At 43.7% G+C, this 16,287-nt stretch overlaps 2 protein-coding genes across 2 annotated transcripts in view; one reads left to right on the forward strand and one right to left on the reverse strand.

Annotated features, from left to right (window-relative positions):
• Positions 1-13,155, reverse strand: part of LOC309364289 (uncharacterized protein) — a 28,082-nt gene extending 14,927 nt beyond the window's left edge. The window contains exons 1-2 of the mRNA XM_081901236.1: positions 12,960-13,155; positions 292-478 (exon numbers count right to left, since the gene is read on the reverse strand). Of these exons, the coding sequence (XP_081757362.1) occupies positions 292-478; positions 12,960-13,098 (326 nt within the window). The 5' untranslated portion in view covers positions 13,099-13,155. The remainder of the gene's footprint in view (positions 1-291; positions 479-12,959) is intronic.
• A 152-nt stretch (positions 13,156-13,307) lies between these two features.
• SHISA5 (shisa family member 5) overlaps positions 13,308-16,287 on the forward strand; it is a 40,678-nt gene continuing 37,698 nt past the window's right edge. Inside the window, exon 1 of the mRNA XM_081901254.1 lies at positions 13,308-13,465. Coding sequence (XP_081757380.1) covers positions 13,396-13,465 — 70 coding nt within the window. The 5' untranslated portion in view covers positions 13,308-13,395. The remainder of the gene's footprint in view (positions 13,466-16,287) is intronic.

Below are 16,287 nucleotides of genomic sequence, written 5' to 3' on the forward strand. Positions count from 1 at the left end.
TGGTGGAGGAAGGGAAGTGTGGGGGGGAGTGCACCACCCCTAGGATGTGTGCCCACCTGCTCTCTGCCCCCCAGTGCCAGAGCATGAAGCTCCGCCACTGTGTATTTGAAGCCATACTGCGTAGATTCACAACTAGTAGGTGTGAAAGAATCCGCCACCAAAGCAATTTTCTTTCATTCATTACAACCTGAAAAACCTGAATGCAGTGCTTTCCAGTTCACACAGTTCAGTTCAGTTCAGTGATGTGCATGCATGCAGGAATCCAACTTAAGCTACTTGATTTTAACTTACTTGAAGTTACTGGGCCCACCAATATAGTCTTTGCTTAGCTTATGTCTTCTGGGCTTTCCTTTCCAATTTGTTATCTCACGCAGTGTTTGAGAAACACAACGTGAAGGAGATGAGGCCCTACAGTTTGGTGATCTTGTGGTTGGATGATGAGGCTCAGATAATGGACAAGTTGCCTCAGCTACAGGAGCTGCAAGACAAACAGAAATTTTTGTTAAATTAACAATAGTTTTCTTTCTCAGTTTGGGCTAGTTTCAACGTAGGGTTAGTAGTTACAAGAACTTCTAGAATCTCATCCCTAAATTTTCTTCCCCTTAAGATTATTATAAGGTTCAGTCAAGTCATTCTAGGCCACTAGAGCTTTCTGTATCTCTAATAATAGCAAGAGCTACATTATATTAGTATTTTTTAAAGTCGCTTAGCAATGAGTCAGAGATTAATCCTTCCAACATTTGAAAAGCAGTTTTCTTTCTTCTTCTCTCCCATTTAAATTGAACTGGAGGCTCTGTTTGCTAAGAATAGCTTTGAATATTTTAATTAAATCATTTGACCAAGGCACTCAAACATTGTTATAGGCAAATAGGTTTATTAAAAGCTAGAGGTTTTTATTCATTCAATATAATAAAAATAAGAACAGAATTAAACCAAGTGTGGGTAGCATGCATATAAAGAGAAAATACATAGCCTAAAGTCTCACAGTCCCCAATTCCCGCAACCATTTTTTTTAAAAAAATATAGAACTTACCAATAACAACAATGCTTTTAAACAATGTCATTTTCTCACAACGCAAAGTATACTGTGCCCCACTACTTTTGGAAGAACAGCTCATGAAAGAGTTTATATAAGAAGGTGAGCAATGAATATATATGTAATTGTACTGCTTTCACATCATCTGTGTCTATTGACTGATAAAGGAACAGTACTGCTAAAGAGTCTGCAGTTGCTGGTTAACACTGCTACAGCCTAATTAGAGCTGAGTAGTTTCAGAACTGAGAACTTGGGTCCTCAGCATGGCTCCAATCCTGCATATACAACCAGATAGTCTTGTGGAGATTCCAACTGAAAAAATCTTACACTGATGCCTAGTATTTAGTGTAACATGTTTTCTTGAATACAGTGTTAGGCTTTCTAAATTGATGCTGCCGCCCAGAATAACCCTAAAGAGTCTGGGAGTGAAATCTGATACATGTCTGCTCATAACTAAGCCCCACTGAATCCAATGTATCTCACGCTCAGAAAAGGGTTATGGAAAGGCAGCTGGATGGTTTCTCTGTATCCTGTGCAGTCATGGAGCAATTCTCAACATAGCCATGGGAACTGGCCCTCGATATGAATTCATGACCCTCTTTCACAGCACATTCTGAAATTGGTGAGGTTTGCGATGGACAGCTGGAGTCTAAGCATGATCCAAGGCTGATACACACTGTGCACAACAGACATGTGCTTCAGATGTCTGCCATGCAGATCTTACAGCTGTAAATTTTTGAGGGAGTGCCTTTTGTAAACCCTCCAGGCAAGACAATATTACCTGCAAATGTGCAGGTAATAATTTTCTTCAGATCAGGTTTATACGGTGAACTCATGGGAAACATGTCTGCTGCTCAAAGGACGGCAATACTGCTTAAAATATTTGTTCCGCTATCAAACTGCAGGGCAGTATAATTTTTAACTCCGAGTTTGGGGCGTGTCATCCAGAAAAACATGCTAAACTTATTTTCCTGGCTGCAACACACTGAAGGCAATTCAGGATCGACTCTGAGGGTCAGCCAGACAAATAATTGTTCATGCAAGTTGTATACTCACACGAGCAGTGAAATGTATATCCAGTTTTATACACATTTCCCACAATGTGTGCATTTTTGTATACTTCTTTGGTTGTAGAATTGCAGTGCAAAATTCAGAGAAGTGCACATTTTGACAAGTAGCTCCATTATTAGGGAGGTGTGAATTGAGGAGGAGGAGGAGAAGAAGAAGAAGTAGTAGAAGAAGAAGAGTTTGGGTTTGATATCCCGCTTTATCACTACCCGAAGGAGTCTCAAAGCGGCTAACATTCTCCTTTCCCTTCCTCCCCCACAGTTTGCATTAAAAAGAAAATGGAACTGAATTTTTATCCACGCCAGTCCTGTTCTGTGGAAGAGAGAACTTCAGCAGGTTACCTTTGCTGAAATTCTCTCTTCTATGCAACCTTGAAAGGTGTAGGATTCCAGTCTTCCTTTTTTGCCCGAGGACATCCTACTCCTGAGCAATGTGTCTGAGAACAAATCAGGAAACATGAGCTTAAATTTTCCTCTGTCATCTAAACTGTCAATAGCTGATTTCCCCCACAGTCCATAGAACAGGTTTGACTATGTTAGCTGGAACTTACTCTCTAATCAATGTGCATAAGTCTAAAAGTATAACTGAGTAACTCTTGAGATAGATCAGGAGTGGTGAAATTTGGATTAAATCTCAACTGAGCCTCTTGACAAGTGTTGGGTAAGTTACAATTTTTCAGCTTCAGTTCACTGTCTGCAACTACAACGCTCTTCTGAGATTGAGAAATGTGAATATTATAAAGCTCTTTGCATAGTTAAAATTTGTTTCAGTAATAATATGCAGTGGTACCTCTGGTTAAGAACTTAGGTAATTCGTTCTGGAGGTCCATTCTTAACCTGAAACTGTTCTTAACCTGAGGTACCACTTTAGCTAATGGGGCCTCCCACTGCCGCCACGCCACCGCTGCCGCGTGATTTCTGTTCTCATCCTGAAGCAAAGTTCTTAACCCCAGGTAATATTTCTGGGTTAGCGGAGTCTGTAACCTGAAGCGTTTGTAACCTGAAGTGTATGTAACCAGAGGTACCACTGTAATCTACTACAGAATAATAAGGTGGGTTGTCTCAGTCAGCTTCTTGCCTGTTTTTGTTTTGTTTTTAGTGTTGCGGTTCTTGTCTGTGGAGGAAATGCTTTCCTTTCCCTATTTGCAGTACAGACCTCTTTTTCTTGTTCATGTGGTTGTGCTAGTTTTCTGTTTAACTTCAGTCTACTAGATGTTGGTTTTATACTTTGTAGTCTTTGCTTCTCCTTTCCTTCAGTTTTGTCTCTACTCAGATATACACAGTAGAAACCTCACATCACAATGGGCAGAGAACAAGCATAAGGCCAAGCTCCTGTGGTATTGGGCAATTCTAACCATCTAAATCAGAAGACCTTTCCACATAAGTGTGTTGATTGGATTTACTATTTATGAATGATTCAGGGCCGCTTTTGGTTATGATTTAGATATATGGCGGCCTCTAGTGGTGATACTCATGTGCACACCCTATGGGGAAACCACTGTGGTATCAGTCCATAGGGCCTTTACACACAATCTCCAACAGAATGTCACAAATGTAGCACTTCACTTCTGCTTTTTCCTGAAGTCTCTTTTCTGTTGCATTTATATGATACACGGTCTGCATGTAAAAGATGGAAGCCTCTTTTCACTGGGGCAGAGAATAGCACTAATGAACATGAATCTAGCAGGGGGAGTTTTCCCTGGCTGTCTTATGTTTAGATTAAATACCGTCAGTCTATTTAATTATTTTGTATTAATATGCTGTTCACAACTCTGGGGACCTGTGGGACATGTATAGAAATAAAACATAACATAGCGTTGATGTTTTCTAAAAAATCTGACTAGCTGGACACTCCCACAGAAGTGACAGGGAGAAGCCAGCCTCCAAAACTTAAAATTATAATAAATTGATGATTTACAAATCTATGAAGCTGTGCTGCAGTAGCCTTACAACTGCTCACCACTTTTTAATAAAATGGATGACCACCTGTATCTGCTGAGCAAATATACACAGGAATGTGCTGCAATCTGCCAATGCCTTTAGCAAGACATACTGAGCTTATACCTTCAGTAATTTAGGCTGCAATCCTATCTCTGCTTTTCTGGCCACAAGACCTATTGAATTCAATAGGACCTACTTCTGAGCACACAAGTTTAGGCTTGCAGAGTTAGCTATTGATGTATACACTGTACCTTTAAAGCACAATGGAAACACATTCCTCCCCCACCACCACCACTGCCAAAATACTACTACTACTACTGCTATTATTATTATTATTATTATTATTAGGACAGCAATTTGCTAAGAGTTGCTAGTAACTCTGTGAGGGATAAGCTACAGTGCCCTAGAGGAGAAGAATGTGCTTTGAATGTGCTCAGGTTTATGACAGGTGAGGGTGGCTTGTCCAAAATTGTGTTGTGCACCAATGGGGAATCTGGTGGGCCAAGATTGGCAAGTGGGCAACAGGTTCCCCACTCCTAGTATTGTGTGTACGTAGCTACCTGCATTGTGTTGAACCAAAGATGAACTGTTCCGGAAGCTCTGCAGATGCCATCTTGGTAGTCAAGATAACCCCACAATTAATTGGTAGTTGTTGTAGCAATAAGCTCATATATGCTTATATTCACTTACTTTGATACAGGCCAGGGGTCAGCAACCTTTTCCAGTCATGGGCCGGTCCACTGTCCCTCAGACTATGTGGTGGGCCAGACTATATGGGGGGGGGATGAATGGATTCCTATGCCCCACAAATAACCCAGAGGTGCATTTTAAATAAAAGGACACATTCTACTCATGTAAAAACACGCTGATTCCCGAACCGTCCGTGGGCTGGATTGATAAGGTGATTGGGCCCACGGGCCGTAGGTTGCCTACCCCTGATATAGGCTAATTGGCTTGCTTTGATAGTATCCTTATCTAGGGGCTTGGGGTGCTGTGCTTTGAACCCAGAAAGGGGAACAACTATCTGTAAGATTTGGGTATTTGCCACCTATGACCTCATCTGGTCAGGCAGCGTGATGGGAAGTCCTAGCCAAAGTGATGTAGACTGCTTTGTGGATAAAGAATGTATGGATGTCTGCTGGGGGGAGCGCAAGCCATCTCCTTGCTGCGATGTCCATCCCCCATCTGTTAGATCTGGGAGACCTGGCAGGCTGCTCTGCTGTAACTCTACACCTTTCTTTAATAAAGTACTAGAACTGATAACTCTGATGTTTTTGACATTCCTTTTTGGTATCCCTGCACCCAACCACTCCCACGAGCTCTTTTTTCAGCCTGCGGTACAGAAAATGCACCTACATGCTGTAATTAATTGCTTAATTGCTGCTTGCCACGCTGCTGTTACAGGTACAGGAATACTGTCTCCCCCCCACCCCAACAATCCTATATGCTTGAATGGTGCGTAGTAAGAAAATGTGGCCATAAACATACCCATTTATTTTTAAATGGGTGTTCTTTAATGTTCTTTAAAAACTTCCCTATTAAAAACAAAAGTCTATGCAGCAAACAGTCTTCCTTTCAGAAGAATCTAGATTACTACAAAAGGAGAACATTCACATTTAATGTTCTGCCTGCTGACCCTGCCCACCATGGGGATGTGGCCTAAAGGGTTCCTCACCCTATGTCTTTCATCTTTGGCTGGTGCAGCTTGTTCTGCAAACTAAGCAAAGCTGCACCTACCAAAAGTCCTTCTTGTACACCAAGCATATCCAACATGGTGCCCTCCAGATGTTGTTGAGTTCCAGCTCCCATTGTCCCTGACAATCAGCCATTATGGTTGAGGTTGATGAGAGTTGTAACCCAGTCACATCTGGAGGTTTGTGATGGCTATTGCTCTGCACCAGGTGTTTTAAAGATAGATAAGCCTTCTTCTTCCTTGCATCTTCTATCCATGCTGCCCACCCTACAAAGTGGGAATAAGGCGCTATATTCTAGGTTAGATCTTGGGGTTGCCAAGTTCCGCTCCTGCTCCTTCAGCTTTAACAGCATTAAATATCAACAGCAGGTGATGATGCTCCAGTTTCGCTTGCTGATCTCTGCAGATGTTGCTGCTGTTAATTGCACAACAGCAGTTCCATCCAGGGTCCCCAACTCTCTGTCAGTTGGCAGCCTTGAATCCCTTACACTGTTTGGGGAATAAAGGCAGTGTCACTAAACAGTGAGAAGGCCGCCAGAAGGAAGGAGGCTTGTGAAGCAATTCCACAAGCACCAAAAGCAGCCAAGAGGAAATTGGCAGGGTTTGCTAGCCTGCAGGTGGGGCTTATTTAATCAGGTAACATGGGTCATGCTCCATAAGCTTATAAAAGCAGCAGCTGAGGAGTGTATACATGATATTTAACACAGGATGCTACAAAGTAAGCTATGCATTTCTGTGTAAGTTGCCAATATAAATTTAAGAGTGAACAAAACATCCACAATCAGAGCAATTGCAACAAAACAGTGACCTATCTGGGCACAGGAGAGATAATAACATGGCTTTTTTAAGCTCACAAGGGGAAAGTCACTTTGCTGGAGCAGTTAAAAAGAAGAACAGCTGGCAGGAGAGGAAGGGCTACGCATCCTCTTCCTCCTCCTGCTGCTGCTTCTCCATTCAAATTCCTTTCATTTAAAAATTGCATCAGTAACAGACATTTACATGTATCATTTGTTATTATTACTAATTAGGCTATTCCAAAGGAGCCTAGGGTTGCAAGCACCAACATGCTGAAACAGTACAATTTAAAGTACTGTACAATAAAAACTTAATTAAAAGAATTGAAAACTATTAAAAACATTTAACATATGTGGTTACACTCCTAGCATAGAGAAGTTAGCTAAGCAGATGGAATCTTAACTACAACACTGTCACCAAGTGCAGAGTTTTGCTTCTCTGCAATAAGAGTGATGTTTCACCATTCATGAATCATGGCCTGGATTCAACTAACTGGTCCCGCTAGTAAAGGTAAAGGACCTCTGGATAGTTAAGTCCAGTCAAAGGTGAATATGGGGTGTGGCACTCATCTCGCTTTTCAGGCCAAGGCAGCTGGAGTTTGTACACAGACAGCTTTCCGGGTCATGTGGCCAGCATAACTAAACTGCTTCTGGCACATGGAGGACCATGACAAGTGCCAGAGCGTGCAGAAATGCCATTTACCTTCCCACTGGTATGCTTTTGAACTGCTAGGTTGGCAGAAGCTGGGGCAGAGCAATGGGTACTCAACCCTTCGCATAGTGGTCAAGCCGCTGACCTTCTGATCAGCAAGCCCAAGAGGCTAAGTGGTTTAGAGCACAGCGCTGTGTCCCCAGGTCCCGCTAATAGAAGGACTTCCATTATGGCAATGGGGCTTTCCTCCTCTCATACACCCTCCTAAATTGTGTCAGGGTGATAGTGGCTGGGAGAACCCCACAGAACAGCATGAGTTTGGAGAGCAGAAACACTTGTGCTAGCAGAATGTTTGTAACGGTGTAATGTTGAATTCCTCCCTCCCTATAGTATTTATTCATTGGTGTGGGATCTTTCCTGCAGATTCTTTGATGTAGGAAAGGCTTATATATCACCGATGAGGGACATTTTTGAGCCTGAAGACTATATTATATCACAGGCAACCTTCTCGAGACCTCATGCCAGTGGTGGGTGGAGCAACTAGCATAACATTTACTTTTGTACACTAACAGTTGACGTTTCTACAAGCAGCCACACACCCCACACAAGAGGCATTATCACAGCTCAGGCCGATTTCACACAGGCAAAAGCACTCAAGGAGGCTGCGCAATAGGACCACTGTAGGGTGTAGGCTAGTGATGGCGGATATGAACTGGGAAGAGGTGTTGCCTGGGAGGGCCCCCCCCCCAGGGCCAGATGGAGAGGCCTGGAATGCTGAATCTGGCCCTCAGGTCTGATGTTTCCTACCTCTGTTTTATAGCAGTGCTTCTGCTACAGCTTTAGGCCTCGTTCTGAAAAACAGCAGATGAGACAGTAAACCTATTCTCTGGTTGTACTACTTCAGACTCCAGACTCACATGATTTATTTACGACATAGAAATATCATGCACACAGAAAATCAAAATGTCAAAGGGGAAGGGTTAGTGTTCTCTGACTCGATACTGTTTCTCTGTCCTAGGATTTTCTTTTCTGCTATGTGAATCTGAAACGGAACAAGTCAGATCTGAGAACTAAGCAAGCCTTGATATGTTGATATGTGAGGGTCAGGCTAGATGTGACTACTTTTTGAATCATGTCTTTGTGACTGGACAAATTTCTTTGCTTACAAAGAGCAGCTGGGGGGGGGAGCCCTGGTCCCTACTGGGACTGTGCTGTGTGGTGGTGGGTTCTTTTCTGACCCAATTCTTTTTAAAATTGCAGCAAATAACCAATTTTAAGTGGGTGATTTTCAATGGAAAAATAACATAGGGGAGTTTTAGACACCTCCCAGTGTAACTTGAGGAGGGGGCCTCACCACTAAAAAGAAAAAAAACAAAGATTTAGCCAGTAAGCAAAAAAAGTTTACAACACATTTAGAGCAGCAATCCTCCATAATGTTACATTATGGTTCTTCATTTGCTTCTTCATAGTTCTACCAATTGCGAAATGAATCACTGCTGGCATGTACGTTGTTTCTCAACTTGGGGAAACAGGCTAGAAAAATAACCACAGGGGGAAGGCAGTAGGTTGTGGTAGAAAGGAGGGGCTTAGCTGAACTACAAACGAAGCTTTGACTTCTGGGCTTGGAAAATGGAAAGTCGTTTAGTTTACAGTGAGTCATTCCTTGCTTTTACATTTCCAGGCCAGCAGGCATCTGTTAATTATCTCTAACACGTTCTTTGACTGCTGCTTGAAAAATAGTTATCATGTTTATCAAATTGAATGAATTATATTTGAAGCTTTAACATTATTTTTACAGGACAGCAGAGTAACTGGCCTTTATTTCTTTGGTCAAGTTCACAATTAAACAGAGGAGCTATCAGATATAATACCCTTAATGATTCAATCTTCTTAATTAATTTTATATAGCAAAATAAAAACTTTCAAGACTGGCCACTGGATAATTTCTTTCTTCCTATCATCTCCTCCTGTATATGGGTTATCATTCCTGATGAAGAAGAGAAGCCTCCCTTGCTACACATACATAGCTATATTTGAAGGCTGTGCATACACCATGCATTTAAAGCACATGACTGCCCCCAAAGAAACCTCAGAACTGTAGTTTACCCCTCACATAGCTAAGATTCCCAGCACCCTTAACAAACTAGCTCCCAGATTCTTTTGAGGATGTCAAGTGCTTTAAATGTATGGTATGTGCATAGATTGAGGGAGCAATTGCTGCCTTGAATAATCAACACCCTTTCTCAACCCAATGGCAGGAAAACAGTAGTGTTCAGGCACTACCTTTGCAACCCAGGAAGGGGAAGACCCCACCCTGCTGCATGTGTGCAGGCTGGTTCCCCATCCCAATCTACAAAAAGCAACAATGCAATTCCTTTTTTAAAAAAAAGCAAGCAAGCAACCAAGCTGGGAATCTACATATCATGGCTCATTTGGGTACCTAGCCAAAACAAAAAAAATTCCTTCCAGTAGCACCTTAAAGACCAACTAAGTTGGTTCTTGGTATGAGCTTTCGTGTGCATGCACACTTCTTCAGATATTTGGGTACCTAGCATTTGTAAGGAATTTTCTACTATTTGTAGAAAGGAGGTGTGGAGCAAAGGCACTAATCTTGTCATTTGTTTTGTGAAAAACTAGCCTGATCGCACTTCTCAGTGTTTCCAGACAATAAATGAGTCACAGCAATTATTGACATTTAGGAAAGCGGATCACATGTTAATGAAGCTGAAGCCTAGAGTTGAAACGCCCATTATCTCTATTGAAGAGACTTTTGGGTTTGGTTTATAATCTTTTATGCTAATCTTCCCTATTGAAGAAGTGATTGCTGCCCCATAGAAAACAATTCAGGTGCCCAGGAGTTTAGCTAGCTGTGACTGGGCAGAAGTGCTTCAGTTCATAAACAAAAAGGTAGTGACAAAAACAAGGGTTTTCATCTTTCCTACTTATTTCACACAGTGGTACCTCGGGTTACATACGCTTCAGGTTACATACGCCTCAGGTTATTACACACTCCGCTAACCCAGAAAGTGCTTCAGGTTAAGAACTTTGCTTCAGGATAAGAACAGAAATCAGGCTCCGGTGGCGCGGAGGTAGCAGGAGGCCCCATTAGCTAAAGTGGTGCTTCAGGTTAAGAACGGACCTCTGGAACAAATTAAGTACTTAACCCGAGGTACCACTGTATTACCGGTAAATAAAATTGTAGCATTACAAAAATTACTCTGCTGTTACCGAAATCACATATAAAGCCCATCTTTGTTATATCATATTGTAGGTGGTGGATCTGTGGTTGAGGGATCATGGATCCTGAACAGTAACATATTTTGCTATGTGAAGGGCTGTGGGGTGGGGTGGGGGTGGGACTTGAATAGTGCTTGACAACCCTGAAGTGTTTTCCATTGTTGTTATCCTGCTGGGTTGGGTTGTTTTATGGAAATGCAGTGTGTTGGGGGGTTGCTATGAAGTTACTTGCAGCAGCAGCTCAATTGAATGCTGGGTGGGATGAAAGAACGGAGGACTTCAGCAGAGTTGTCTGGATGTCAGGTCTACCTGTAAAAAAAAGACAGCAGTTCTATCCACCAAGAAGTAATTGGAAAGGTGGACCTGTAATAAAAGTGTCTCAGAGTCCACACCTACACAGGTGCCACCACTGCTAGACTAGATGTACAAAGAGGGCGTGCGAAAGTGGTCACATGAAGGAAATGTCATCATCCATTTCCTCACTGCAAAGTTTTTATTTATTGTAAACCTCTCCCACTGGCATTGCAATTGGCATGCCCTTCCGTTTCTGCTTCTCTTTGGTAATGAGCAGGTGTGGCCTGCAGCAGTGTGCAATTTATTGTGAGGGAACAAAGGAGGAAATTCAGCAATATATTCTTAAGTTTAGCATGTAGTAACAAGGCTAAGAAATGTGGCATCCTGCCACAAACGTCATTTTGCTAGCATAGAAGCTCATGCTGAAAAGGGAAACAATTCCAATGAACAATAAATAGGTAATTAATTTTCCACATGTAAAAAAAATAAGGTGTTGCATTTCCAGACAAAATAGCTTTGATGAGGAAAAAGCTGGCAGGACCTGCAAGAGACCGTGGCATCTTTCCTTCTGATCACTGTTGTGGAATCCTACCAACTTCTACACATTTACAGAAATAAGAAAGACAGTTAAATGGGCTAGGCTGCAGTCCCTGGGAGGGATCGCAGAGACCAGAGGATCCTCTGGGCCTCCCTTTCTGCGGACGGTGAGGCCCATCCTGAAAGAGAGAGGCTTCATCCATCAGGAGGCTGCCCCTCTTGACTCACCCAAAAGGATGTGCTGCAGGAGCATGCCACTCCCCCAACACACACCTTGGAATGAAGGACACACTCAACACCAGCCCTGAAGCTGGCCTAGTTTATACTGTATATTCCTGATGACAATAAAACTGTCAGAAAGGGGGAGGTTAGGAGCCACACTCCTTTTGAATTGCTCTGCCCATGTGTAATGTAGGATTATATCCATGGGTACAAGCCATTAAACTGTAATCAGTTAATCATACAACTGATGAATAGATTACTGTTAAAGTTGTTTTCTGTCTGTTCCCGGTTTGCCTTTCTCCAAACTGTCATTTCTTTGCAAACACTTCTTGATGACCAACAAAGGGAAGGAAAACATCAGCCCAGAGAACAGGGACAGGCCATTTCCTCATCCTCCAAAGGCCATCCGTTGAGAGCCAACATCCTGTTCTTCATACCAACGGGAACGTATTGCACCGCTTTAATTTGAGATAACCTGCAAGCAACCTGCATAAATTAAGTACACATTGAATTCTAAGGAATTCATATTTCAGTAGAATAAAATACATTCTAAGAAATAAAAGCTCCAAAAATACAATTAATCATCCACCATCTTGCACAGCATATTACAATTGCTACAACAGGCAGACAAATCAAAAAGTAGTTCCCCAAGATCCTCAACAATTTAAAAGCAGCCAATAGGGGAGAAAATTTGTGTCCTAGTTACCTCCTTTGCCTCCTAGCAATTGCCAATATCATTTTTAGCCCCAGGCCCCTATTTGGTTGTCCAAGATGCTGATGTGATACCTGGTCACCTGTGGTTTCTGTGTGTGCCCAAGAAAAGCAGGATTATGTGATAGAATCCAGAATCATCGCACATCTTTGAATCAAATGTGGGCTACAGAAGGGCTAAACATGATGCCTTCTTATCAGTGTTACTTCTTCTATTCCCATTCCAACCTCCACACTAAAGGCTGGTTGTAAACTGACTGGTTGAACCTTGGGGGGCCCCAACACAAGTGGGATAACAATAAAGTAGTACATGAGGAGGAGGAGGAGGAGGAGGAGGACGGTGATGATATATTATTATTTCTACCCCGCCTATCTGGAATGAAGAATGATTTCTTGCCATTGGTCAGTTACAGACATCCTGCACAAACTGGGATTAAGGAGCAGAACTTTCTGGCCAGAGGAGATTCCTTCCAAGGCAGGTCTCAGCCCTGGGAGCTCCAGTAATTGATTTCCTTTAAAGGAAAAGGAAAAGGGAAAAAAACACAACAGGGGTTGTAAGGAAGAAGTTCGTTGTCAGAGCTGGATCTTGGGACTTTTAGGTTGCAGTCCTACATAGCAGGTATGGAGAACCTGTGTTCTTGAACTCCGGCTCCCATCAGTCCCAGACAGCACCCCCGATGCTCAGGGATGATGGGCAAAGATGAAGCGCAACATCTGGAGGGCGACAGGTTGCCCCACCTCCCGCTATACACGATTACACGGGAGTAAATCTCACCAAACACAGTGGGGCTTCCTTCCCGGGAAGCAGGCACAGAATAGCGCTGTTGATCCCAGAGGTGTGGGAACACACCTCCAAGTTGGGCGGCGCTGGGGGGCGACGGAGAGGCTCTGCACATGCTCTGGGGCTTCTTCATTCATGGCCCTCGGGGAAATGACCACCTGGTAGGGAGGAGCCAGCCCTGAAGCAGAAGCAGGAGGGAGGTGCCGGCAAAAGGACGGCGGCCGCCGCCGCGGAACTCCCATTTCGCTCAGGCGCCCGCAGGGACAACTGAAGCAAAAGCAGCCGGAGGAGGAGGGGGCGGGAGGAGGCGTGGCCGTGGCTCTTCGCTTTCGGGCAACGCGAGCCACTCAGTTGTGAGGCGCGGAGTCGTCCCGGTGGGTCTGTGGCAGCTGCTCGCGGGCTGACTGAGGGGAGGAGGAGGAGGAGGAGGATGGCCTGCGCCCGGAGCCCTTTCCTGACCTCCTGCGCCTTCCTGGCGCTCTTTCTCCTGGTGCCCGGCGGTGAGTGACGCGCTACGAAGTTGAGGGGGACTTCTCTGAGACCCTGGAGGCGGAGGAGGAGGGGGGCGAGGGCTGTCTGCCTGCCTGCCTGCCTGCCTGGCGTCAACAATGGTGGGAAGGGAAGAGGGACGAGGAGCGGGTTGCTGGCGGGTTGCCCCGGGAGAAGTTCCTCCGAGGGGGAGCCGAGGCGTCAGCAGCGGGGAGGCGCAGAAGTGGCCGGCTCTGCGTTTCAGCCATCAAGAACCAGCTGGTGGCGGCTCGGCGGTGCTCTGCGCATCCGCTATGGATGACAAGCAGGGGGGAGGCTAAAGAAGGCGCCCTTCTCGGACACTGGGCAACCTCTAAGAAAGGAGATGCATTGAGCAGACATCCAGGGCTGTCGAGGCGAGGAGAGACCTGTTTTCCTTCTCATGTTTGATTAAGGGGCGTTCTCAATTGGTTCGGGCTTCGCCGAGGCCCCACTCGGGGCTCATCGTGCGTGTATGTGTCTGAATCTCCCGGTTTTTGTTTTTGCTTTCTTAAAACCTCCGAGGCCTCTTTTGTGAGCTTGTTCTCAAGTGTCACTGCCACCGGCCTCACCAAAATCCGCTTTTCGTATTCCCAGACTGGCGTGGGGGGGGGGGAGCGGTTAACACCCGATTGTCTATTACGACTAGGTCTGCTGCGTTTCAGAATTGCGTGTCTGCACCTCAAGATCTTTATAAATAAGACTTCTTGTCATAAATAAAAGATAGCTAAGGTTTGAGCATTAGCAGTAGTTTCAGACAAATGTTTTTGTTTGTTTGTTTGTTTGTTTTACGAAAACTGCCCATTCCACTCTGGCTTCGAGCTAATTGGGGGATAATATAAGCTAAGCGTTGGAAGTAAAAAAATCTCTGCTCCCTGCAGTTATCTGTCCCAAGCCTATAAAATGGGGAGGCAAGACACAAATGTTGGAGGTAGGAGGCTTTTGTGTTCCAGTACTGAGACCAAAGTAATCTGCTGTATGTCACTTTATGACAGGGTTGCCCTTGCTAGGAGAGGTGCAGTAGATTTTGAAGCAGGCAACTGAAATCCTAGGAATGGAGTAGAGGGGACTTGGGCAACAATGGTGAGGCAGGCAAGGTTAGACCAGAGTGGTTCACACAAGGCCATTATAGAAGAGGAAGAAAAGGAGGAAGCACCTTCTTCTTCTTCTTCTTCTTCTTCTTCTTCTTCTTCTTCTTCTTCTTCCTCTGAAGGAACTAACAGTTGAGGAAGAAGTTACTTGACCAAGAGGTGTTTCACACAAACTTATTAATACAGTTGCTTAAAGTTACACTCTAAATTTAGGCAGTGTGAAGAAGATGAGCAACAGGTACCGATGTACATGGTGACTTCCAGTAAAAGGGAGATGAATGTATTTGGCTAGATTCACGTAGGTTGCCGTGTTGGTCTGACGCAGTCGAAATAAATTTAAAAAAAGGGGGGGAAATTCCAATAGCACCTTAGAGACCAACTAAGTTTGTTCTGGGCATTTAAAAAATTTGTTTATGAAGTGACTTATGGAATGTTGAAAATCTCAGTGGATGGAATTTAAAACCTGTAATGTTTGAATATTGGTAATGATAATGTAATCAGCGAGTAAACTATAAGGATTGTACAACCCAAACCGGGAAGGATGGAAGTCACAGTGTACGGAACGATGTTTTATTACCCTCTTTTGGTTTTGGTTTTCTTCTTTCCTCTTTCTTTTTCTGTTTTTCTTGTGCCTTTTCTCTTTTTTTTATTTTTATTTTTATCTTTTTTATTTTGTTCTTTTTTTTTCTTTCCTCTTTGCTTTTTTGACCCCCTATTGTATGTTTTGCCGCGGTTTGTAGATGATTGTATGATTGTGTAAAAAATTTAATAAACAGTAAAATAAAATAAAAAAAGAAAGTTAAAAAAAAAAATTTGTTTATGTATATGGCTAGAGGCACTTAAAAGCTAAAGCAGAAATGTGTAAGTTGTGGTCCTAAGCTAAACACAGCTGATCAGGAGCTCAGTAAACTTCCTGCTTTTTTGTATAACAACTACTACACAAAGAAAGCACACATAGTACAACCCAATGTGTAATTAGTATAAGTCAAAGCATGCTGTGCCTTGTTAGCCCCTATAGGCCTTCCTGGGGGGCCAGGCTTTGCATTTCTGGTGTCACCATCTGCCTGCCTCTGCCATAAAACAGAGCTGGGGAACCTTTGGCCTTCCAGGTGCTTTTGGACTCCAACCCCCATCAGCCCTAGCCATCATTCTCAATGGTCAGGGATGATGGGACTCGCAGTTCAGGTACACCTCGAAGGCCAAAGGTTTTCCAGCCCTAAAATACACACCCTCCCACTAAAACCACCGGACTTTTGTTGCCAGGAATTTCAAAAGCAAGGGAGTTGGTGAGCACCTGGCAAGTCTTAGGGGCATGGTTGGGGGCCTGCATTCAGCTCCTCAGGGCCCCAAATAATGCAGGCCTGTGCTAAACATTTTGCTGTGCAGAGAACAGTGGGAAGGAAGAGAAAAGGGTGGTAGGTGTCGCCATTAACAGTAGTTAAACATCCATGGGCTTTGTTGCAGTTTTGAAATGAAGAATGGCATGGACACATGTTACATATGCTACTTCATACGTATAGATGCACATATGCCAATCTAGGCTGCCTTTCAGATGTAAAGCTGCTCTGTGAGCAAAGGGTTTGTTTGTGTTTGTTTGTTTGTTTGTTTGTTTGTTTGTTTTAAAAGGTGGGGTGTGAAGGCACAGGAGATTAGAGGCCCCTGAAGATTAACTGAGGGTTTCATGGAAAAGACTGAAAGAAGCTGCAAAGTGGGATTTTATGCTT

Source organism: Podarcis melisellensis, assembly GCF_964234715.1.
Source record: "Podarcis melisellensis genome assembly, chromosome: 2".
Lineage (NCBI taxonomy): Eukaryota > Metazoa > Chordata > Lepidosauria > Squamata > Lacertidae > Podarcis > Podarcis melisellensis.